Source organism: Eubalaena glacialis, chromosome 3, assembly GCF_028564815.1.
Source record: "Eubalaena glacialis isolate mEubGla1 chromosome 3, mEubGla1.1.hap2.+ XY, whole genome shotgun sequence".
In the NCBI taxonomy this organism is placed as follows: domain Eukaryota; kingdom Metazoa; phylum Chordata; class Mammalia; order Artiodactyla; family Balaenidae; genus Eubalaena; species Eubalaena glacialis.
The window spans coordinates 192,888,637-192,912,889 of NC_083718.1; the positions used below are offsets into that span (position 1 = coordinate 192,888,637).

The 24,253-nt window shown below is 61.3% G+C and overlaps 1 protein-coding gene across 5 annotated transcripts in view; it reads right to left on the reverse strand.

The window, feature by feature from the left end:
• TP73 (tumor protein p73) overlaps window positions 1–23,983 on the reverse strand; it is a 47,065-nt gene extending 23,082 nt beyond the window's left edge. For 4 of the 5 annotated variants that reach the window (XM_061187172.1, XM_061187170.1, XM_061187168.1 and 1 more), the window contains exons 1-2: window positions 23,895–23,983; window positions 23,390–23,510 (exon numbers count right to left, since the gene is read on the reverse strand). In XM_061187172.1, the coding sequence (XP_061043155.1) occupies window positions 23,390–23,510; window positions 23,895–23,962 (189 nt within the window). In that variant the 5' untranslated portion in view covers window positions 23,963–23,983. The remainder of the gene's footprint in view (window positions 1–23,389; window positions 23,511–23,894) is intronic. The other variant, XM_061187169.1, reaches the window with a different exon arrangement.
• Window positions 23,984–24,253: the final 270 nt, after the last annotated feature.

Genomic DNA, 24,253 nt, shown 5'->3' on the forward strand with positions numbered 1-24,253 from the left:
CGACAAGGACAGACCTTGTCCCATGGGTCATCAACGTACCCCCACGCGGGCACAGAAAACGTGGCCAGTGTGAACTAAGCTGTGCTGTGGACATAAGGGCACAGACTCCAAGGACTTAGTGCCAATGAAAAGAATAGAATAAAATATCTCTGGGCTTCCCTGGTGGCGCAGTGGTTGAGAATCTGCCTGCCAATGCAGGGGACACGGGTTCGAGCCCTGGTCTGGGAAGATCCCACATGCCGCGGAGCAGCTGGGCCCGTGAGCCACAATTGCTGAGCCTGCGCGTCTGGAGCCTGTGCTCTGCAACAAGAGAGGCCGCGATAGTGAGAGGCCCGCGCACCGTGATGAAGAGTGGCCCCCGCTCGCCGCAACTAGAGAAAGCCCTCGCACAGAAACGAAGACCCAACACAGCCATAAATAAATAAATAAACAAAATTAAAAAAAAAAAATCTCATTCACAATTTCATATTGATCACTTGCTGAAATGAGCATAGTTTGGGAAAAGCCAAATAAATCCTTGAATTATTTTCACTGTTTCTTTTCACCATTTTTAATGTGGCTACAAGAATATGCAGTGTTACATGTGTGGCTTGCATCCCATTTCTACTGGACGGCCGGCACAGGACAGGGTCCTCAATCAGTGGCCAGTGAGGGACTCGCAACTGTAATTATTGTTATTGCTGTTATTATTATTAATTATTAGCACGTCCTTTGGGGTTGTAGTGCGTTTCTGGTTACAGAGTGGTTACTCAGGAGGATTGCTGAATGAGACAGCAAGTGGGCACAGGGATGGAGGGATGGAGGGATGGAGGGATGGAGGGGGGGATGGAGGGATGGAGGGATGGAGGGAGGGAGGGATGGAGGGATGGAGGGATGGAGGGAGGGATGGAGGGGAGAGGGAGGAATGGATGGGGGAGGGGGGATGGAGGGATGGATGGATGGAGGGGGGGATGGAGGGATGGATGGAGGGAGGGGGGGATGGAGGGATGGATGGAGGGAGGGGGGATGGAGGGATGGATGGGGGGGATGGAGGGATGGATGGAGGGAGGGAGGGAGGGAGGGGAGAGGGAGGAATGGATGGGGAGGGGGGAGGGAGGGATGGATGGATGGAGGGGGGGGATGGAGGGATGGATGGAGGGAGGGGGGATGGAGGGATGGATGGGGGGGATGGAGGGATGGATGGAGGGAGGGAGGGAGGGAGGGGAGAGGGAGGAATGGATGGGGAGGGGGGAGGGAGGGATGGATGGATGGAGGGGGGGATGGAGGGAGGGAGGGAGGGGAGAGGGAGGAATGGATGGGGGAGGGGGGAGGGAGGGATGGATGGATGAATGAATGGATGGATAGATGGATGGATGATGGATGGATGGGTGGAGGGAGGGGGGAGGGATGGATAGATAGATGGATGGGGCAGCAGGATGCCCCCCACCCCACCATACAAATGCCCAGGAATGAGGACGGGATGTGAGCCTGCTTCTCCCACTTGCAGGAGGCTGAGAACCTGGTGGGTCCTGGGGGGAGGGGTCCCAGCCTGCCAACCCAACCCCCAGAGATCTCCTTTCTCTTCTAGGTGATGAGCATGACCCCTCTGGAGGGTCTTCCCTTTCGCTCCACCAAGGGCGGCAGGGAGCCTTCCGCATCCCTAACAAGGACAACCCAGCCTGGGGTTTCATGTCTGTCCCCCAGGCTCCATCCCCAACAGGAGGACAGCCCAGGCCAGCGGAGCAAACAGCCCCTGCCTCCCAGTTCAGGGGAAGGGGGAGGCAGCCCCACGACGACAACCGTGTTCAGATTTTAACTTGTCCACATTCTTTACAGATCTGAGGCGAGTGCCAGGGAATTAGTCATTGAACCAAAAGGAGCAGGGCTGATAGGATCTCCACGCCCAGCAGCCACAAAGCAAGAGGGAGCCTGGAGGCTTCCAGCGGGCCGGCCCGGCACAGGAGTCCTAATGAGATGTGGGACCGCTGCATCCATCATCCAGCGAGGGTCCCATCTCCTCTCCTCTCGCTCCAGCCCTCCAAGGTGGCAGGCTCAGGGGCCTCCTGTGGTCTGGGGGCCTGGGAAGCCCCCCTTCTCCCCGGGAGCCTGATGACACTAGCCTTGTGCTGGGCAGATGCTGTCGGGGCAGACCGCCAGCGCTGCTCCTTCCCTCCGTCCTGCTTCCCCAGGGACACCCCTGCCCACACCCGGAGAGACAGCAGAGATGTTTGTCCCCCTGGTTTCCCTGAGGCTTTGAGCACAGCTGGGAACCCGCAGATTAGGAAGTGTTGCATCCTCACCTTGAAAGGCCCTTCCTTCCCTACCCACAGGGAACTTTGCATTTCCTTCCCGGCCAGGCAGGGAGCTTTGCTGGGGCCACCCCCCACCCAGACCCAGCTGCTAAACAGGGGAGCCTGGACCCCAGGGGAGGCCAGCGTGGAGGCCAGTGTCGTGCCCAAGGCGGCTGCACCGAAGTCAGCAGGGGTAGGGGGTTCTCCAGAACCAGAGGCCCCCCCAAAGCTGAGACGAGACCCACTTGGCAACAGGGAGGAACTCAGGCAAAACCAGGACGCTTTTGGTTTGTCTGGCTTTCAGTAAGAACTCCCAGGAGAGTGGGCTGATTGGGGCACGCCTGGCCTGCGGCGGCCCACATGTGCCTACATGCGCGTGCAGGGCTCCTGGGCCCGACCCAAGGAGGGCCGCAAGCGAGCGGGAGTCGGGAGCCAGCGGGTGGCCTCTCCCCAGCATCCCCGGAAGCACCAGGCCTGCCTCTGAGCCTCAGAGGCCCCTACGCCCAGTGCGCTGGGCTGGAGCTCTGGGAGGGGGTCTCGAGGCAGAGAGCACTTCCCTCTCAGATCTCAGTGCCTCCGGCGGAGCAGGACGATGCCCTGGGGGCCCCTCTCTCCAGCCCCTCCAAGACGGTCCATCCATTTGCTCCACAAACGTGTCCTGATGCTCTCTGTCAACTTAGAGCAAGATGCTGGGCCGGGGGAGGGAGGTCAGACTGCCCTCCAGGTGTGGGCCGTCTGCAAACCCACACCGTGTGCCTGGGTTTATGTCCCAGCCTCCGCAGGGCAGCCAGGCTTGCTCCTGGGGTCAGCGTCTCTCAGGCAGGAATCCAGAGTGGCCTATTTTTGCTCCGTGTCAGGCAAGGGCGCATCTTGGGGCCCTCCAGGGGACTCATGTGCACACGTGTGCTCACACACAGGGCCCAGAACACACGCGGAGATGGGGCACGGGGCTTAGACCTCAAGTTGTGGCCACCCATCTGCAGAGGGAGGAGGTTGAATGGGGAGGGGCTGAGGGGGTCCCGCCCCCTGAATGGACATCCCGCTGCCAAAGCCTCCGGAGTCCCAGGGAAAGGAGGAGGCTTCCCGAGGAGCTGTGGGGAGAGGTCCAAAGGGGGCTGCCCCGGGGTCGGGATCCCGGCCCAGTTCCCGCCCACCCCCAACCCCACCACCATGTCCCCAGCCCCCAGCCTCAGGGGCCTCTTGCCCAGTCGCTGCAGATCTGCTGCGGGCCTTCCCGCACACAGGTTAGCCCCAGACTGGACGCTCAGAAGCTCTGGGCTGAATGAACCAGACTCTGGAACTCCCAAGTAGACTACCCGAATCACACAGGCCCACTGTACCCACTCCTGTGCTGGGTGCACGCTGCGGCCAAAGGCAGCTCCAGCCCATGGCAGCCCTTCCAGGAGACCCTCGTGGGAGTGACCACACTGCACCAACCAGCACCACTGCCAGTGCCCAGGGGCCGGCCACCTCCCCGTGAGGGCAGGGAGGCGGCTCCCCTGCATCCTCCTCTGACCCCCACAGACTGCCGTCCCAACCAGCCTTCTCCAGGACCTGGGCTCTTCCCGCTCCACCAGGTCGACCCTTTCATTGTGAGCTGGATTTTGTGGGTTTATAAGTATCCCATTTTATGTGATTATCTATTTAGAATTTGTAAACCATCTCAAATGATTTTGGGGGATGTACCTGGGAAATAAACTGTCTTTGACAGTTTGTGTCCCATTCCCTCCTAATCTCTAGCCTCCCTGCGTCCATGAGCACCTTCAGCAAGGCTCCAGGATGCTAAGATTAGACAAGGACAGTACAGACGGGCTGTGACGCGCAGTCAGGGGACCCAGCACAGATTTACATTTAGGTACCACAAGTGCTCTCCGGAGTAAAACTTATTTTTTTTAGTGAACGTAGTAACAGAAAAACTTGTCAGTAAAATTTAAAACGACTCTGGTTATGTCCCCAAAGGCTCACGGTTTCAGGCTGCCTCACCCAGTGGAGGGGGCTCGAAGCTAGGCCAAGCGGGGGCAGCTGGGGAACGCGGAGCTCAAACACTGACCCAGGAAGCATCTGTCTGTCCCGGCCGCAAGGACACAAAGATTCGAAAGACAGGACTCGCTCGCCTTTGGGCAGTGATAACAGCTCCCAGGAAGCCCCAGTTTCCAGCCTCCTTTCGACACTGCAGGTCCATACCACAGGGCCTTTGCTCGTGCTAGTCACCCCACCCCCAATACTGTCTCTCCTACCTGTACCACCTCTCAAGGATCACCTCCTCCCTGAAGCCACCCAGGCTCTCTCCACCTGTTTTGGTGTTCGAGGACTTCCTCCGCTGCTTCTCTGGGTACAGTAACATGATGATGCACACCCATGTGGGTTCGCATCCGTGCCCACCTTTTACCAACGGCTTCTGTGAGGGCCCAGCAGTTAATACACTAAGAAGCTGAGAATGGTGCCCGACACACGGAATGCATAGACGTGTCTGCTGTTGTTCCTACCGGCTCCCTCTCCCCCTATCTGCCCCCAGGTGGGCATGGATGGCCACGGTCCTGGGAGCTACCACATGGATGGCTCTCGCGGAAACATTGGTTCTGGCTCCTTTTCTAAGCCATAGGAAGGCCAGCTCACTCATCCTGCATTCTTCTGCATTTCTGGCAGAAATGGAGGTTTCACGCTTTTAATGTTCTTTCAAGGTGTGGTCAGAAGACCATCACTCAGGGCACCCACCCAAGGCCCTGAGGGCCCGTCTCGGAGAGGGCCCCCTGGGAGGTTTGACCTTTTCTGGCAGCTTGGGCCCATGCCCACCCCCCCAAGTGCTACTTTAGTTCAGCAGAGAATGATCCAGTAGGTCATAGTGTACCCTTCCCTCCATGCCCAGAAAGGATCAGGAGGGACTCAGCAAGGGACAGAAACGACAGGACAACTCGAAAGTGCAAAGGAGGCTGCCCGGCGGCGAGGGCAGGCTGGCAACCAGCGTGAACAGGGACCCAGGATGAGACACGTAATTACAGAATCCCCACCGTCCAGGGAGCAGGGTCAGGAGAGAGAAACTTCTCCTCAGCACGGAAGCCCCGACCTCAGAGATGAGAGGCTCCTACTAAGCTAATTTCTCTCCATCAGAGTGTACAACCCATCCAGACACCTTCCTCCTATTCTAGCTCCTATTTCTGCATTAAGAGCCTGCTGAGTTTCCTGGACACCTGCAGCTCACACGGGCAGCTGTCCCGCAGGCCAGTCCATGGTGCCCAAAGTGTGCGCCACGGCACGACTGCAGACCTTATCAGAGCCTTGAGGACAGCCGGCGTGTGAGGCGAATCTTGGAGACAGAAGTGGCACTGAGCGCTTGCTAACCAGGAGCTCCTGTCCCCACAGGAGCCAAGCTAGCTGGCAGTGGGGGGTGAGGGGAGAGGACCTGCCTCTGGCTCTTTAAAATGGCCCCCCTTCTGGCAGAGGGCAGGCTGGAGGGGGACAGTCTGACAAAGAGCTGTCCCTTCCCCGTCAGGCAGGGATGAAGTTCCGCCCTGTGGGACAGCGCCCTGGTCCTGCCTCCAGGGAGTGCTGGGGTCCCCGCCCATCCCAGGGCACCCAGCCACCACTGGCCTGTCCCAGCCCTGCCTTTTCCAAGTGGCCTGGCTACATGGCTTGGCCACTGCCTACTCTGTTCTCGAGAGGAGGCCGGGGGACCTGGAGACAGTGGCCGAGCAGCAGAACGCTTGCCAGCTGGGTCCCAGGGCGCCCGTGCTGCCACTGGTTTGCCCGTGGGACTGGGTTGGGGCTGAATTGCCGGATTCTAGAGAAGCCAGGAGTGTCCCTGGGGGGCACTTTCCGGGACTGCACCTGTGTCCCTGCTCCTTCCAGGAGGGGCCTGTGTGTATTTTTTTTTTAATAGATGAAAGTTGGACCTTTTTTATCCCATAAAGGGTTGGGCCTTTTTATCCCTTTCTTATGAAAGGGTTGGAGAAGTTATTTTTTTGGTTTTTGCTTTTGTTTTTTTTTGGTTGCCTTGGGTCCTTGTTGCCGCGTGCGGGCTTTCTCTAGTTGCAGCAAGCAGGGGCTGCTCTTCGTTGCGGTGCGCGGGCTTCTCATTGCGGTGGCTTCTCTGGTTGCGGAGCACGGGGCTCTAGGTGCGCGGGGTTCAGTAGTTGTGGCGCACAGCCTCAGTAGTTGTGGCACACAGGCTCAGTAGTTGTGGCTCACAGGCTCTAGAGCACAGGCTCAGGAGTTGTGGCGCACGGGCTTAGTTGCTCCGCGGCATGTGGGATCTTCCCGGACCAGGGCTCGAACCCGTGTCCCCTGCATTGGCAGGCGGATTCTTAACCACTGCGCCACCAGGGAAGTCCCAGCCTGTGCGTTTTTAACAGAGGAGGGTCCTGTGAGCAGCAGCATTTAAGGTCCCACCAGACTGAAAGGAACTAAAGGATCAACGTTTGTCTTTTTTAATTGGGGGGAGGGGGGCATCCCTTTTCCTCTGGCTGTAAGCCTCCAGAATAACTGTCCACGCCTTTGTGAAGCCACAGCAAATGCTCCACGGCCACCCTGGCTAAGCGCGTGCAGTATCTCACACCCTTGACCCTCAGCTCTTTCTAGAAGCTGAAGCAGGTCTCCCTGGCTGCTCTGTGCGGAGCCAGCAAGTTGGCGGCAGCTGGGCTGGGCTCCCCGCTGAGGATCCTCTCACTTTGTGACCTCAGCCAGGCTCACAAGGATCAGGCAGGGGACCCTCGAGACCCCAGAAGGGGAGGCCCGGCTGCCGAGATGGCCCTATCGGTGTCCTCCATGCCTTCCCTGAGACTCCTGACAACGGGGAGTGAGGATGTTTCCCAAGGAAACCCCAAGAAGCCCAAATGCAGCTCCAAGCAAAATCTACCCGTGACCTTCCCAGATGTGCAAGGTGGTGACCCACCAGCCTGAGGCTTCGCAGTTCCTCCGAACTCCCTCCCTCCCTCCTTCCCTCCAAAGCTTGCTGGGTCCCAGCAGACATGCCCATGCTGCCTACCCCTGCGCTGTCTGTTGCGCCCCACTCCCCCTGCGGCCTCAGCACCCACCCTGCATCTAGCGCTGCACCAGGGCCTGCAGAGCGCCCTCACAGCCCTGAGGGAACAGGCTCCAGGCTGCTCCCAAGGTCAGCCTCTGGGCACCGGCATTCAAGCTGCCCGAGGCCCAGTGCAAGGCCTGGCTGTGTGGTCCAGCGGGAGACCTCTTTGCAAAAATTGGAAATCTGGTAAATACAGTAAGTCCCCTACATAACAAACGAGTTCCATTCCAAGGGCGCGTTCGTAAGTCCGATTTGTTCGTTAAGTCCAACAAAGTTAGCCTAGGTATCCAACTAACACAATGGGCTATATAGCACTGTCCTGTAATAGGTTTATAATACTTTTCACACAAATAATACATAAAAAACAAACACAAGGGACTTCCCTGGTGGCGCAGTGGATAAAACTCCACGCTCGATCCCTGGTCAGGGAACTAGATCCCACACGCATGCCACAACTACGAGTTCACATGCCACAACTAAGGAGCTGGTGAGCCGCAACTAAGGAGCCTGCCTGCCACAACTAAGACCCGGTGCAACCAAATAAATTAATTAATTTAAAAAAATAAAAAGTTTAAAAAAAACAAACACAAAAAATAAAGAAAACATTTTTAATCTTACAGTACAGTCACTTGAAAAGTACAGTAGTACAGTACAACAGCTGGCATACAGGGGCCGGCGTCAAGTGAACAGGCAAGAAGAGCTACTAACTGGAGGAGAGAGAGGAGGTGGGAGATGGTAGAGGTGAAGGATCATCAGCAATAGGAGAGGGAGGGCAAGCTGCAATTTCACTCACGCCTGACGCTGATGGCACAGCTTCTGGTTCCTTGCTGGATTCAATTCCATCTACCCACTTGAAAAAACGATCCAGTGATGTCTGGGTAGTAGCTCTTTTTTTTCTCATCCTAGATGACACGGTAGCACTGGATTGCATTCTGAACGGCTGCTGCAACCTTCACATACTGTTCTACGTTTGCATCCTGTGCCTCAAAACCTAACAGCGCCTCCTCAAATAGAGAAAATCCCCTTGCCATTTCCTGCGTCGTGAATCTCTTCGGTTCTTCAGTTACTTCTTCCTCTTGTCTCTCTTGGCGCTTCTCAACAGTACCAACTACATCACTGCTGCTTTTACGCTTGCTTCCTGACATCCTGGGCTTGAAATAAAGACACTGTACTACTGTACTCTATTCCGTCCTGTACAGTAAAGTACACAAAAGCACAACCACTTGTAGAGGATGCACGCATGTGACAATGTACGCCAGACACATGAACTAACTTACGTGATTGGACTTAAGAACGCACGTTCACGTCTTTGAAAGTTCGCAGCTTGAAAGTTCGTATGTAAGGGGACTTGCTGTAGTGTTATCTGCGTCTTCGTCACGGGACCAGAGTGTGGATCCAAATAGGAGGGGGGCTGGGTGCAAAGGTCACCAGGTGGAGCCCCCCTGCCCCCCGCGCTCTGCCGGGCCCTCTGCCCTGTGGCCCCTCCCCATTCCCCTCCTGCTCAGCTGTCACCTCCTGCAGTGAGGCCCCCAGCCCACCACTCCCACTCCAGGTACAGCACCTCCTAACCCAAGCTTCTACCCTGCGTGACCCAGTTCATCCTGTTCCCGCGCTGGGGAAGGGTTAGTGTTAGGGTTAGAGTGGGGCAGACATGTGTCTGTTTGTCACCACTGTCACCCCAGGTTTGAGGCCTTGGGGTCTGATCTCAGAGGCTCTACCTGGGGAGGGTCAGCCAGGTGCCCCCTCCTCTGGCGTTCTCTGTCTGCTCTGACCCCCAGTATCCCCGTGCTCCCCGGAGGATACCAAAACCAGACTTTCAAACAATAGAGAATGAAACTTCCAACTCCGTGATCTTCGCTGGCAGGCATGTCTGGGCTTGGGTGCAACCTCGCCCAGAGGTAAGTGACTGACAGGCCGTCTGGGCTCTGGCTGAGAGATAACCCGTCCCACTCGGAGCAGGACCTCCATCCCGCTGGTATTTCCCACAGCATCTCCAGGAGTCTGTGATTAAACGGATGGAAATGCCAACAAGATTCGACTTGTGCTTGGGGAGAAAGGCTCCCTCTCCTCCTGAAAATATGCACATACGCTCTCTCCTCTCACGGGGCCTTGCCCAATCCTAGCCAGGGCCATGTGGAACTTTCCACACCTTGCGCTGGGCTGCCAGGGAGGCGTGTGTCTGCAGGACCTGCAGCCGGAGCCTCCGCCTGCAGACGGCGCTGCTGAGACAGTGAGGGCGCAGCCTGGACCCGAGAGCCTCCACAGGGGCCCGCAGGGGGTCTGGGGTCTCAGGCTGCGCCCCTGCCAGGCTCCGCGGAGCTGCCCGGGAACAGGCAGGTGACCCATGGGATGCAGAGATTTTTTTATAACCACCAGGAAACGAGGCCAGTCCATGCCCCACCTCCCAGGGCGCTGAGAGCCTGGAAGGAAAGTGGGGAGCTTGGTGATCTGTCACAGGCCCAGCTCGAGGGGTACGGCAGGGGTATGGGCTCCCCTCTCCTCCCTGAGCACCACTGGGGGGCGGTCTGCCCTCTCACCCCCTGCTTGCACCCCCAGAGCCTGATCCACGTGTCCCCTGACATCCTTTCATCCATCCATCACTCTGTCCGTCTGTCTGTCCATCCTGCAGATGCTAAGCACGCCCCGCCTGCACCAGACACTGAGGACACCGAGGGGGCCGTCATGGGGCGGCGGCCCTCCTCAGTGGGGACAATCGTGACAAGTGCAGTGGAGGCGCAGGGAGGGTGCTGCGGGATGGCACAGAGGGGAGGAGGGGGCAGCCCGCAGAACTGGGGGAGGGACCGCCTGGACTTACTCAGTGAGTCCTGAGGGCCGACCCCAGCCCCTCCCTCCAGCTCTGAAGCCAGGACCAGCTTCCCGGCAGGGGGTGCAGCTCAGCCCTTCGACACACATCTCCCGGGCACCCCCCAGGCCCTGGGAGACAGTGGTGGGCACAGAGACGCAGCCCGTAACCTGCACCCTCCAGAGCTTAACTCCCATGAGGAGAGGACAGCAGAGAACCAGCGAGTGAGCGCGAGGGGCTTCAGAACAGGCTGGAGACAAAGGAAGAAGACAAAAGCGACCCAGTGGGGGGGGCGGCCAGGCCCGTGGGGCTTCTTGAGGCAGATGCCACCGGCGGCCCAGGTACTGGGGAGGTCTAGACCCAGATGTGTGAGAGGGGGAAGCTTTTGGGCCAGAGAGCCGCAGGGCCGAGGGCAGGGCATTGCTCAGAGGAGCAGAACCCTCCCTCCGGCAGCCCATGGGGGACTGAACGCAGGAGAGACCCTCTAGCTCCGGAGTCGAGTAGGAGCTGCACGGGGGCCAGCGCGATCCAGGTCAGGCTGACAGGCTCCTAATGAGCGGGATGCTGGGCGCCGCAGGAGGGGCCCAGGAACAGCTCCCAGGTGTTAGCCAAGTGAAAGAAGGAAGGAAGGGTGGATTTTCCGCCAGCTGAGACGGGACAGTCACCCATGGGGGGCGGAGGGGGATGTATGTACATGGAAGTGGGGATGCCAGAGGGCTGGCGCTGCGGGGATAGACCTAGAACCTGGCGAAGGGGCAGGAGGCTGGGCCGGCGAGCCCGGCTGATGGGGTGACCCCTCTGTCCCCCTGAATCAGGCTCTGGCATCTCCTTCCGGAAAGGTCAGTCCCTCCCCCAGCCCCAAGAGCCTTGCACCCTCTCAGCACACGGTAGCTCCGTCCCCAGCCCAGGGCCCCCCTGCTCCCAGTTCCGCTCTGTCCTCTCCCAGCCACGGAACGTGACTGCCTCCTGCCCAGGTCCCCAGAGGCCCATCCCTTTTCTGTCCTCGCCGCCTCCCACCTCTCAGCATCGTGCCGCCCCCTCCCCCCGGCTTCCCAGGCCGCCCCTCTCGTCTGCTTGGTGGCGTCTCTCCCTGTGCTCAGCTCCGATCTGGGGAGGCCGGAGCTCCTCTCCTTGCGTGGGGCCCCACCCCGCCCTGACTGTGAACCCTACCTGTGCCAGACTCCCCAGTGGTCACCTCCACCCACACCCTCCAGCACGCAGGACACCTGCCCCGAAGGGTCCAAGCCACTGCTCCAGCCAATGTGGCCCGGGCTCCACACCGCCCTCCCATCCGCGAGGCTCCAGAACCCTGGGCATTTCCCTCAGTCCTCTCCTGCCCTTATTCCAGAGATCAAACAGCCTCCCTCACCTGATCACTTCCCACCAACACCCCTGATGCCTCCAGTCCCCTGGGCGGCCCTTGTTGGGCTCGACCTGCTTTGCCCTCAGCCCCACCGGACATCCCCTCCCTCCCTCCCGTGGCTTCAGGTACTCCAGGCTCTCCTTCCATCCCACCTCCCACCGTCCTCCGTCCGTCCGCTGCTTGCGTCTCACACCCAGCACAGTCAAAGCAGAACGCTTACTTTTCAGCCCAAATCCCACTTCTTCAGTTTCCCAGCTGAATAAGTGATCACTCCCTTCACCCAGTCACTTGGGTCCAAACCCCCAGCCCATCAGCAGATCCCGTCCGTCTGGAACCCCAGGGCTCTCAGCCCCTCCCCTGCTCCAACCCGGTCCAAGGTGCCTACATCCCTCTCCATCCTGGGCCTCCAGCCGGCTCCCAGCCTTGCCCTGCCCTCCTGTGGTCTGCTCTCAGCACTGCAGCCCAGGCAGCTTCTAGAACTCACGAGGGATCACGTCCTCCTCCTGTGTGCCCTCATATGCAGTAGCAAGCACTCAGCAAATATTTCTTAAAGCACGGATTGACTTTTTCCTCCTGGAGTCCTCCTGTCCGAGGCTGCCCCTCCTATAGGAGCTGTCCGGTCCATAGCGACGGGTGGGACCCTGCTTCAGGTTGCACGGAAGATCCAAGCGCTGTGCCCTTCCATGCTACCCCAGCTCAGGGCACACACCTACGATGCCCACCATGGGCCTGGCCCATGGGACGGTGGCATGGGGTCAGGCCCAGTCACCCGAGACCAAGCCTTCGATGACCCTGCAGCCCAGACGGACCTGGGCCCGTCAACAGAGGCAGGCATGGGGGAGCCAGTGCTGTCCAGCACTGCCCTTCTCATTTCTTGCGAGTCTAAACTGATACACAGTGAAACAGGAGCCTGGGAGGTGGCTGGGTGGGGTCCCTGGACGCCCACCCGAAAGAGTAATGGACGGGGAAAGCTGGAGAGTCTGGGTGCTCTCCGCGCTCATCCCATCTGCGAAGGGGCCCATGGGGCGTGCCCTTGGATCCCTCCTGCCCCGTGAGCTGCCGGTCTGTGTAGGTGGGAGAAGATGCTTGGACCAGCAGCAAGCCCACCCCGGCACCAGCTGAAGGACCCCAGTAAGTGGGCCACGGCAGGGGGTTGTCCAGCCCTGACCGGGAAGCTGTGGGCCGTCGGCACAGCGCGGGCTACAGGCGGCAGCATTAGAACCGGGGCTCAGAATGGTGGGTCCCTGGTAGCTTCCCTGGTGCTCCAGCGGGTAAGACTCTGTGCTCCCCATGCAGGGGGCCCGGGTTCGACCCCTGGTCAGGGAACTAGATCCCACATGCCGCAACTAAAGGTCCCGGTGCAGCCAAATAAATAAATAAATATTTTTTTAAAAAAAGAAGTAAAGAAAAAAAAGAAAGGTGGGTCCCCCAGGAGACCCAGCTGGGGGTCCCGACAGCATCCTGCAGCTCTACACCGCCTTCCCTGCCCAGTGGGCTCCCAATAACCACAAAGGCGACCGCATGACCTCAAGTTCAACCCTATTTGTTCATACCACTTCCCCTCTGCATGCAGTGGTAAGATCACAAATACTCTCCCTCTGGGACGGAAACGGAGACACTTTCACAAATCTGTACGACCCAGCTCAGCCCACCTGGCCCGGAAGGGGCTCCGGCAGCCTCTACCTACCATCAGAGCTGCTCTAGGCACTTGCTGACCAAACGAATGAACAGGCCACAGTCATCCTGGGTCTACAGGAAGCCGGGTGATGATGGGGTTGGCCATTGTTGGTCCCCAGGGCGGGGCAGCAGCAGCAGCAGCGTGGACGCCAGCGGCCCCCTGCTGCCCACAGCTCCTGCAGGAAGGTGACGCTCCAAGGCCCAGAGCCGGGGGTCCCGTGCCTCCCATCACTGACCCCTCCCCCTCCCTGAAAGGCGATGAGCTGCAGCCTCGGCTGACTTACACTGCGACACCCATTTCATTCGAGAGAAAAGATTATACCAGAGTCCTCCATGTCCGCGGGGCTTCTCAGCTGGCCGGGCAGGGACACTGGTCTCCAGGTCCCCGGGCCTCTGGCTCTGCCTTGGGTTCCGTGTGTGACTACAGACCCCCAGGCGGCAGGGAGGCAGTCCCTCCCGGCTCACGCACCGTCTTCATGGAGAGTCTGGGGGTACAAGGCTGCTCCCCGGGGAGCCCCTGGCCGCCGTATGAGCCCAGTGACAGGTGCTAGTGGGTAAATGAATCAGTAATGGAATAAGTGATAGAAAGAAGCCATGAGGACTCTAGCTGTGGCCCGCACGGGGCTGCACCCTTTTCCAGGGCTGGGTTTCAGATAAAAAGCTCATGCCGTGGGTGGGAGAGGCCATGGAGCTTCCAGATGTGAGTGAATGGAGCCAGTGCCTTGGTCAGCCCGTGCAGACGGGCCACACACCTCTCACCCCTCCTGGGTCCCACACACACGGCATCACTCTTCCCATGACCCTTGCCTGGGGACACCCACCTGCAGGCACAAACACACGTACCTGTTCCAACACACAATGCGAACAGCAGCACACACACCCACTGTCACTCACACGCTCAGACACACGCACACAAACACACCTTTGGGCGCGCACAGGGCCAAGAGACCGCAGCTCTTTGTGGCTCTGCACTCACGGCTCCTGTCCTCTGCCCGCAGAGCTTGGGGACACCTGGACTCTGTCCAACTGTCCATCCCAACCCTCTGCCCACTGCTGGGTCTCCCGCAGGGCAGGTGGTACCCATGGCCCCCACGCCATCCACCTCCCTGGCAGGAAAAAGGCCCGGTGGGGAGCAGCTGAGCCCCACCTCAACCTGCTCAACTAGCAGCCTGGTGCCTGCTGGCCCCAGGGACTGGGCACACCTGGAAATGAGCCCAGGTTCCCGGGGCTCAGGCCACGGGGGCCAGGCACAAGCTGCGGTCCCTTCCTTTCCTCTGCCCGGCCCAGTGCCATCGTGAGGGGCAACAGGACACCTCGAAGTCAGCTTTCTGTGAGCCCCTGACCTGCAGCTTGGCCGGCAGGAAACACTCCTGCCCCCTCAGCCAAATGAGCAGCTTCCCAGGTAAGGATGCTCTTGTCCTGGGAGCAGGTGGCGGCAGCCTAACAGGCAGCCAGAGCCCAGGGAGCAAAGACAACCTCCAGGGTACGCTGAGCTCCTGCGGCCGGGGGCAGGGCCGGGCAGGTGGGGTGGCCCACCCTGAGCCTCGGACAGCCCAAAGCCAGGGAGGGAGGGAAACCCGCACGTCTCTGGGGAGGGCCACCAGCTGACCAGACTCCCACCCACCCTCCTCCCCCTGGCTGTTGGTCCTGCCCAGTCAGTGGGCACTGGTCTCCAGAGCTTCTCCAGGATGGGCAGGCACCTGCCTCCGTGCCCGGGGCCGGCCCCAACCCCTCGGCGCCCCCTGCCTGCCTCTGCTCACCCTGGATGGCGTCATCCCATCCGGCCAGGTGCCGAGCAGGGCGACAGACAAGAGAATGCCCTGTGAATCCTCCACCACGGCGAAAGCCCCACCAAGGCCCCCTGAGAAGGATGCACGAAGCGCACCTACCGAGACGAAGTGCTGCACGGGGTCACTGACGTACAGCATGGTGGGCGCACGGGGGTCTGCACACGCCGGGGAGCTGGCGTGCTGCGGGGCGAGGCATGGGGATGGGTGGCCGGGGAGCCGGGGGCAGGGGTGCAGCCGCCCGGCAGGGTGGACCCAGGCAGAGAGGCTCCGTGGCTAGGCGGGCAGAAGCACAGGATGCTCCAGAACATGTGGGCTGGCCGTGGGCACTTTGGCCCTCTCCATCTGCCTTGGTGCTGTCAACTAGCTGCATCTAACAACAAAACGGGCGGCCCACCCCTTTATTCCTCATGACTATTCATCAAAGTCCAGGGCAGGCCTCAGCTTGCCCACTGCTGGGTCGGACCGCACCAAGGCGGCTGCGCAGGGAGGGGGCGGCCGCGGTGCCGCGGGCCGCCTCCACAATGAGGCTGCGCCTGGCCCCTTCTGAGATGCTGCCCACGGGAGGCCCTGGGGGCCACAGGCCTCCACCCCAGAGCATCAGGGGGCCAGCCCGGGCCCTCAAGAGCTCGGGAGGCAAAGCCAGGCCACCCCACAGGGAACAGATGGTGCCTCCGGCCCTGCGCCCAGGGTGGAGCGAATCTCACTCCTGCCTAGGGAATGCGGTGGTCCTCCGGGGCTGCCCCAAAGGGCTGAGCAGAGACGAGACGCACTCGGGGAGACTTGCTGCCTGCGGGACCCCACAGGGAGCCTGGCAATGGAATGAGCAGCTGGTTGTGGCCCAACGCAGCCCAGAGCCCGCGCCCCAGACGCTGCCCGGCCTGCCACTGGCCATGTCCCCACTGCTGCCGAGCCCCAGAATGAGAGGGAGGTGGTCCAGAAGGAGGACCGCTGGGGCCCCGCCCATCGCAGTGCATGGACGGCACTGCCACGGGCTCAGAGATGGGGGCCCGCCTCCCCGGCAGCTTCGCGGTGGTCACCACCACTCCCTTTCTGGAGGAACCATCCACTCTAACTTAACCGTCTTTGACACGAAGTTGGCAGAGGGGCCGGGATCATCCCTGGAAGATCAACCGGGCCCAGATCACGTGAAAGTGGATGTGAAGTTTCCAAGCCCCCAGAGCCCAGCTGCTTCCACCCCCCAAGGAGAGCTGAAAAACTCACAAGGTGCTGAGAAGACGGCACGGAGACCCCGTCTCTCTCCCGGCCTGTTCTCGGCACATCCCGGGGAGCTGGGAGCGGTGGGGTTACGCAGAGGGAGGCCAGCCCGAGAAGCCCGCGATGTGCCCAGCCCCCCAGCTCCTCTGGCTGAGGGAAAGGGGGATCCCAGGCAGGGGACGTGCAGCCAGGCGCTGCCCCCAAGGGGCTGGGCCGGGAGCCCCCGGCTCAGGCTCTGGGGGCCTTGGCGGCTGCAGCCAAAAGCACAACTCAGCACACGCGGCCTGAATGCCCGTGACTGCGTGTGGCCATGGCTGTTACTCCCAATGCACAGGTGTCCCTCACTCACAATGAGACATCAAGGTTTGTGGGGCGGACCGATGTTCAGGAAGGGGGTCTGCAGCGGGGCCCAGGCTGCAAGTTCTGGCCAGAGGCAGTGGCCGAGAGCCTTCCTGCCCAGGATGCCCGCAGGCGGGAAGGCCAGGGCCGGGGGGGTGGGGGGGGGGACTGTCAGTCAGTGAGATTCCTGTGGGTGTTGCCAGGGCTTCTCCCAAGAGGGCCGGGGGGCTTGGCAGGTGGCTGGATGGAGGGACACACAGGTAGGTAGAAGAGGAGGGGGAGGGCCTGGGGTCAAGCACAGGGCGTTGTGCAACATTGGGCAAAATTCGAGTTGATCAAAAGGGACGCTATCTGGCTGGGCCTGACCTAATTAGGGCGACTTCCTCCTGATGGCCTCAGGAGCGAACTGCCAGGCTGTGGAGGGACCACGTGGCAGGGTGCGGCGGGCGGCCTCTAGAAGCTGAGAACAGTGGCCCTGGGTCAATAGCCAGCAAGAACCTGAAACTGAACTCTGCCAACCACCAGAGCCTGGAAGAGGTCCCAGGCCTCAGACAAGATGGCAGTCCTGGCTGATACTTTGAGTACAGCCTGGTGAGACCCTGAGCAGGGGGTCCAGTGGGGACATGCAGGACTCCCGACCCACAGAAGCCATGAGATAATAAACGGGTGCTGCTCTAAGCCCCCCCGTTGGTGGTGATTTGTCACGCAGCACAGCTGAGTAATACAGCAGGAGAGTGAGCATGCAGGCAAAGACCTTGGGCAGAAGGCCAGGGCTCCGAGGGACCTTGGACGGCTGGCACGGCCGAAGGGCAGCCTTGGCCTTGGTCTGCGCTCTGGAGCTCAGGCCTGCAGGGCACAAGGCAGGGCCCAGGAGGGGCTGGCCACACGTGTGCCCAGACTGGAGGCTGCCCACAGGGAGGCGGGGTCAGGTCGGAAAGACCTCCTCTCTTGAGCCCTGCTGGAAGCACTGAAGGCACAGGTGCCACGCCCCACCCACACTGCGGGGGCACCTGCGGCCTGAGAACCAGCACAGTCCCCACAGCGTGAGCCTGGGCCAGACTGGGATTCCCAGCATGAATGAGAGCACGTTTCCAGCTCTCAAAGTGCCGGAGCTCCGGCATCTGCCCCAGAGCATCACCCGCTTCTTGTGCATTTATCCAAAATCCTGGCCATCCGGGGACAGGGACGGGGGAGCCGGGGCCTCTGTCCCCAGGCACTTTTCCTGGCTTAGTTCTCAGCTGCCAGCGCTGCCCTCCCAAGTCACCCCACCGGGCCCTCGGCGCCTGCTCTTCTGAATTTAACTCACCGGGACTCCACCTCACTGACCACTTCCGCAGGACTCGCGGCAGCAGGGCAGGGGGGCTATTTTCTGGCACGGCCCACCTGCGCAGGAAGGGGTGAGTCACCAGAAGGGCACCAGTGATGTGTCAGCTCCAGGTCAAACTCCTTACATCACCTCCGGACACCCACAGGCAGGTGGCTCTGTGATCTGGTGGCTGGTGGGGCTCTCTGTCCCTGAGCTCCACCCCCGCTTCCTGGGGGCAGCAGGCCCTCCCTCGGCCCACCTGACCCCTCTGGGGGCTGGCTCTGTTCCCTGACAATTCCTGCTCCAGGGAGTGTACATACCGGACTGTGCCCTCCTTGCTCCCAGGCCTGGGGAGAAACGCCCCCTCCCCAGGCCAGGAAGGCCTGTCCTGGGTGACCGCTGGGGTCTCAAGCCCCCGAGTGGCTGCAGGTTCTAACCCTGGTGTCTGTCCCCTGCGTAGCTCACTGGGCACCTGGGGAGGGGCCGGCGGGGCTCCAGGGTGGATCAGCCCCCAGACACAGCCCCCTCTACGGCCCAGGCGCCCACAACAGCTGTCACCAGAGAAAGGCGCCAGGAGAGGCGGGAAGGGATGCAGGGAGGGGGCAGGCATGGGCAGCCAGGGTGGCAGGAGGCACTCAGACTCCGGGAGGATGGGCCGGGGAGACAGGGAAGGGATGGTCAGGGAGGAGAGCCCGCCAGCCCCATCCTCAACCGAGCTCCCCTTTCCTCCATCTCCATCTTTTGTGCATCGTCACAGCTGGCCAGAGCCCTGCCCCCTTCCGTTTTTTTGGAGGCTTTCGGGATCCCAGTGCCCCTGTCAGGGATTGAACCCAGGCCCCTCGGTGGTGAAAGTGCCAAGTCCTAACCACTGGACTGGCAAGGAAGTCCCCCTGCCCCCGTTTTGTCCTGAGGGACACTGAGAATCAGAAAGCCAGGATGGCCCAAAGCCCAGGCCCAGACCCAGCACGGGGTGCATATGGCCGCTGCCTGCTCGGGACCCCATGAGCGCTCACCATGGGGTCATCCTGTCCATGCTCCTCTCAGACTGTGAGGGCCTCCAGGGCCAGGGGAGACCCTACAAGCTTCCCCTTGTCACGGCACCCGCCGGGGGCCCAGGAGTCACCTCCCACCTCACGTCCTTTGGGCAGCCCTCCTTTCGAGCCCACAGGAGGCCAGGTGTTCCCCTCTCTCCTGTTGCAGGAGGTGGGGGCCTATTTTATAGGTGCTTGTCGTGGGTGAGCCGCCCAGGGTCTACAGGAACAGCTAGAACTGGAGGCCACCACACAGGGCAGGAGCTCCACCGAAGGGCCCCAAGGTGAGCCTGGGGCGCCGGGTCCTTCCCTGGCACAGCGGGCTCTGGGGCTGGAAGCAGCTGCTCCTGGGCCCTCCTTGGCTCCACTGTTCTGGGTTCCAGGGGGAACAGCTCTCTTAAACTCAGCCCTTGTCCCTGGTCTCACCATCACGTCTAGTGTTTGTCACGCGTTCCTACAGGTCAGGGACCATCAGTCATCCTCGCAACCCTGGCTTAGATCCTCACTGGCCCATTCTACAGACAAGAAAACTGAGGCCCAGAGGGTCAAATAACTCTCCAAGCAAAGAAGAGGCGGGGGTGGGATCTGACCTCCGAGCCCCCGACACCCTTTGCACCATCTCAGCCCTGTGGTGCGGTGGACCCTGGCTGCAGCGACCTCAGGGAGCTCAGCGTCCCCACCAAGAATCTGTGCTCTGGGACTCCTCCAAGGCCGAGGGGCCAAGTGCTCCCATAGGGGCCCTTCTCCTTCTCCTTTAACTGCCCAACTCAGCTTCCTCAGCTGCCCAGCATGGGAGGAGGGTGGTCCGAGGCCTCACAGGGCTGGCGGAGCCTCTGCTGGGACCCCACACGGCCTGTCACCCCAGCTCCCCAAGTGAGGGCACCGAGGCTCAGAGACATGGGGACTCGAACCCGGGACAGACTGGCTCCTCGGGCGAGGCCCCTCCCACCGGCCACTGAGGCAGCTGTTAAGGGCGTCCCGGGGGTCCCCAGTGGTCTGCTTCCCGACAGGGCCGGGGGTGCTGCTCAGGAACCTGCAGGTCCGGCAGGAAGTAATCTGCTTGGTCACCAAGGCAACCGAGCAGGGGGGAGACCCAAGGCCCCCAGACCACAGTGTGTGCCACCCCCAAGGACCAGTGTCCCCCGACGCGAGGACTGTGCCTGCCTTAGCCTCAGCCTTTTGCTGGATAAGCCCCACGACCCGGCGAGGGGGGCTGGCCCCAGAGCCTGGGGCTGGGGTACGGGCACCCATCATCTCAGAGGAGGGCCAGAGGGAGCGGCATGGGGGCCCGTGTGTGTATGTGTGTGTGTGTGCGTGAGTGCGCGCACGCGTTTACGTGGGCCTGAATCATGACTACAGGGCGGGTGGGGAGTGAGAATTTTTGACTCTGCAGCTGCTGCTTTCTTGACCTGGGGCCTGGCCTGGGGAGCACTTGACCTGTTACCGGCCTGGAGGAGGGGCTACCCCCCTCCCCGCTGAGCCCCAGGCTTTCCCTGAAGAGGGACCTGCTGGTGGGTGGGGATGGAGCCACGGGGGTGGGGGTGAGGCACTCAGGAGTCCCCACCCGCACCCCAGCATCACCAGGTCGCCCTGAGCAGCACAGCGTCCGCCGGGGCTGTGTTCTGGCCAGAAGGACAGGCCTTCTCGGCCGCCAGTCTGGACTTTAAGACAACACCACCCAGTTCAGCTCTGCGGGGCTTCCTGCCTGCACCCTGGACTCCGTGGGCCCCTGCTCCAGGCCTCTGGACGCATCAGGCAGAGGCCCTTCTGCAAGGCAGCTAGGCAGTGGGCTCTGCAGCCAGCTGCCCAGCTGTCCAGCTGTGTCTCTGAGCCTCACCTTTCCCTCCGGGCTGCGTTGGGCTACATGAGGGTGAGGGCTGGGCTACACGCCAGGCCCCAGACCAATCTCTGCTCTCACGATGTCAGGCAGGGGTCAGGATGAGGCATTCGGAGGGGGCCTGGCTCCCCCCACCTACCCCTGCCCCCAGCCAGGGCCAGCGTGGTTCTGGGCATCCCCACCTCTGGGAACCTGCAGGACTTTTACTAAGAGGCGTGTCGCTACCTGATAGACTTGGCCCTCTTGTTGGCGGAGGTGAGAGGCCCCATCCTGGTTACCCCACGGCTGGTGAGAGGGGTGTCCTGCCCTCCCTGGCCCAGACCTGCTCAGCATCAGGCATCCTCCCTGGAGGGTGGCGTCCCGCCCCACAGGAACCCAGAGCTGGTCCGCTCCTGACACTGGGTCGTCGGGGTCTCCTGGGCCTACTGCCCTCCAAGGGGTGAGCCGGGCAGCTGGGAGGAGGGGAGGTGGGGGCTTCTGGAACTACAGAGACAGGCCTCTTAGGAGACCGCATTCAGGGGCCCTCCCTCCCTGGAGCCTGGGGGCAGCTCCTGATGTCCCCAGAGTGGATGTAGGGTGAGTGTCTGACAATTTGCTTTTTGATTGTAATGTAAGTGCCTGACATTAGGCTTTGGATGGGTGAGGCACCTGCTTCAAAGACATGTATCTCGACAGCTACACAACTAGGTCAAGAGCCCAGCTGCCTCATCCCTGAAGGTTCCCTTTCAGAAAGCCCTGGGTGACCAGATAATGGACCTTGGAGTGACCCCACTTCTCCCTTTCACGGTTTAATTCCACTGTTACGTTTTAAATTCACCAGTAACGAATCAACCCCCCAAACCCTAGGCACCCCATCCTCAGCCCCAATAAAGGCAGAGCCCTGGGTCTTCTCTCTCTCTCTCTCTCTCTCTCTCTTTCTCTTCCCCCCCACCCCACCCCGCAGTGCAGGTAGTAGGGCTCAGGTGAACACCCCAGGCATCCTAGCCCAGAGCATCACTATTGACAGGCTGAGACCCACCCAAGACAGTGGCACCAGGACACTGATGTCCAGGAGGGGCGAGCGGGACCGTGAGAGGTCAGGACCCTTGGCCCCTGGGGAGATGTTGGCAGACAGGAAATGGTCTGAAGGGACAGGGCGGCACTACTTGGCCCCGCCCAGGCCCAGCGTCTGCCTCGGTTTCCTCACCTGTGAAATGGGACTATAACAGGCAGATGTTTCTGCTCTGATGGTCTCCTGAGCAGAGGCGAGAGGCCTGGGCTGGGCAGACAGATTCCTCAGGTCCGCTCTGAGGGGCTCCTCAGAAGCAAGGACGTCACAGGGGGCTCGCTGCCCCCCAGACCCCCACCTGCCCTGGTTGCGACTGCCCAAGCAGGTGCCTTCTCCTCGCCCCATGCGGGCCAGCGGGCCCTGGGCCAGCCCAGCATCCGAGACGGACACTGACGTAGGGCGTAGGGACCCTTCCTCGTCCCCCACCCCCTTGACCCTGGCTCATTCCCATGACCGGAGCCCCCATGGTCCCCACTGTTCACCAGATGCCTTGGACAGGTGTGTGTTGGGGTGAGGGCTCCGATCTGGAAGGGGGCTTTAGGGAGGGGGGCCAGACTCTGAGTCCCCCACTCCGCCTCCAGAGTTCCCAGCTCCGTCTCCCTCCTGCACCCTGGCCCTGGCCTGGTGTGGTGCCCCAAGGCCACTGTGCTGGGCTCTGGGGGCCAGCGGCCATCCAGGGAGCCGCCATCTGGGGAGCTGCAAGCGGCAGACCCAGGTGCTTCCCTCACGCACTTAGCCAAGGTCCCACGACAAGTCCCCGTCCGAGGGAGCTGCAGAGCAAGCCTGTGGGCAGGACGGAGCAGCCCCGGGTCTGGCAGAGGCTGTCCCAAGCAGGTGACCACAGGGGGCGCTGGGGACGGCAGGCGTCGCTGGGCCTCCCCGGGGCCAGGGGTCCTTATACACCCTTCTTGTGTCTCTCCTGCCCCCCACCTCCTGGCCCACCAGCGCCTGGCAGTGGGCGGCCAGGGAGAGAGACAGGAGTATGGCCACCACCCGGTTATCACAACCCTCCTCCAGCGTGGCAAGGCCTGAGACACCGCAGGGCTGGCGGCTGTCAGGGCCTCAGGTGCCCCTGCATCCCCCATCCAGCCTCCCTCCTCTGGAAACAGCAGCTCAAGCTTCCTTCGGGGCGCTCTTCCCCATAAGTCAGTGCCTGTGGTGGGCAGAGCCCACACCATTCCACTCCATCCTGACCCTGTTTCAGGGGACCCAGGCCATCAGAGGCACAGGGATGGCTCAGCGATAGGCATTCAGAGATAGGCATGCTGGACTCCGGGCAAAGAGGGGTCCTTTCCCACAGGGAGGGGGATGCTGATGGAGCCTTTACCATGAGAGGAGACACTGCCTAAGAACAAAGCCACCACGGGGGAAGCAGAGCAAGAGACAGAGAGGCAGCTGTTTGAACACCTGGATCCAGCCACGCCTGAATTCATTCATACACCTAGATCCAGCCATGCCTGAAAGGCTTCCTACACCTGGATCCAGCCATGCCTGAAGGTCTTCCTACACCTGGACTGACAGTTACATGAGCTGATACATTTTCCACTTTGCCATCTGAAATGTGCTGACAAACCCAGAGAGGAAGCCGTTCACCTGAGAGCCTGTTTCCTGGTTCTGCAGGCTCCCAGGACAGGACAGTCCACATTTACTGCCCCTACCCCAAGTCCTCCGCAGAGGGCAGCCCACTCACCATGACAGAAGTGGTCATGCCCTGCAGGTGGAAGACATCCATGCTGGCCTCCGCACCACCCACCACCTCATCATTCCCCTGGCCCGACTGGGGAAGGTCAAAGTAGGTGCTGTCCGGCTCCCTAGACAGAGGAAGGAAACAGAACAGGGAGCACAGCCGTCAGCCCAGATGGCCCAGGCCTGGAGCTCAAGGCCAGCCCGCAGCTCCTGGGGGGCCTCCCTCTCCCACCTCCACGGATTCCTTCAGCCCCTTGTCTCCTCTGCTCCTTCCCTGACCCTCAGCCCCTGCGGCCTCCGGCCCCCTTACCCTACCAGCCTCTCCAGGGCTGGTGTGCGTGCCAGGGTGGCGTGGCCACACACAGGCTTTGTCCCCTGGACCCAACCCCTCTGGAGGGCTGGTCAGAGGAAGAAGCCCAGACATTGGACCCTGCGTCCCCAGGAGAAAGCCCAAGGCAGCAGCTCCCCGCCCAGCCCCCGAGTCCAGCGGGCTCAGAGGAGGTACTCACAGAGAGCTCCAGAGGTGCTGGAACGTGGCCCCCTCGTCGGTGGCGGTGGGCTGGGTGGAGTGTGACATCTTCCCACTCCCGGCCGAGGGCAGCTTGCTCTGCCAGGACGAAAGGACAAGAGTGCGGGTTGGGAGGGCATCCTCTGGGCTCCGCAGCCAGCATCCTCGGGCGCAGGTGGTAGGCGGGGCCGACGATGACCCCTTGAGGACGCCCGGGCGTGCTAACCGGGCGCACGCCCTTCATCCACCCCCTCACTTCATCCTGCCCTTTCTGGGGGCGGGAACCGAGGCCTGGGCGTGGGCAGCCTGGCTTCAGACCCGGCTGGGGGCCTGGGCAGCAGGAGCTTCTCAAAGCCGCCA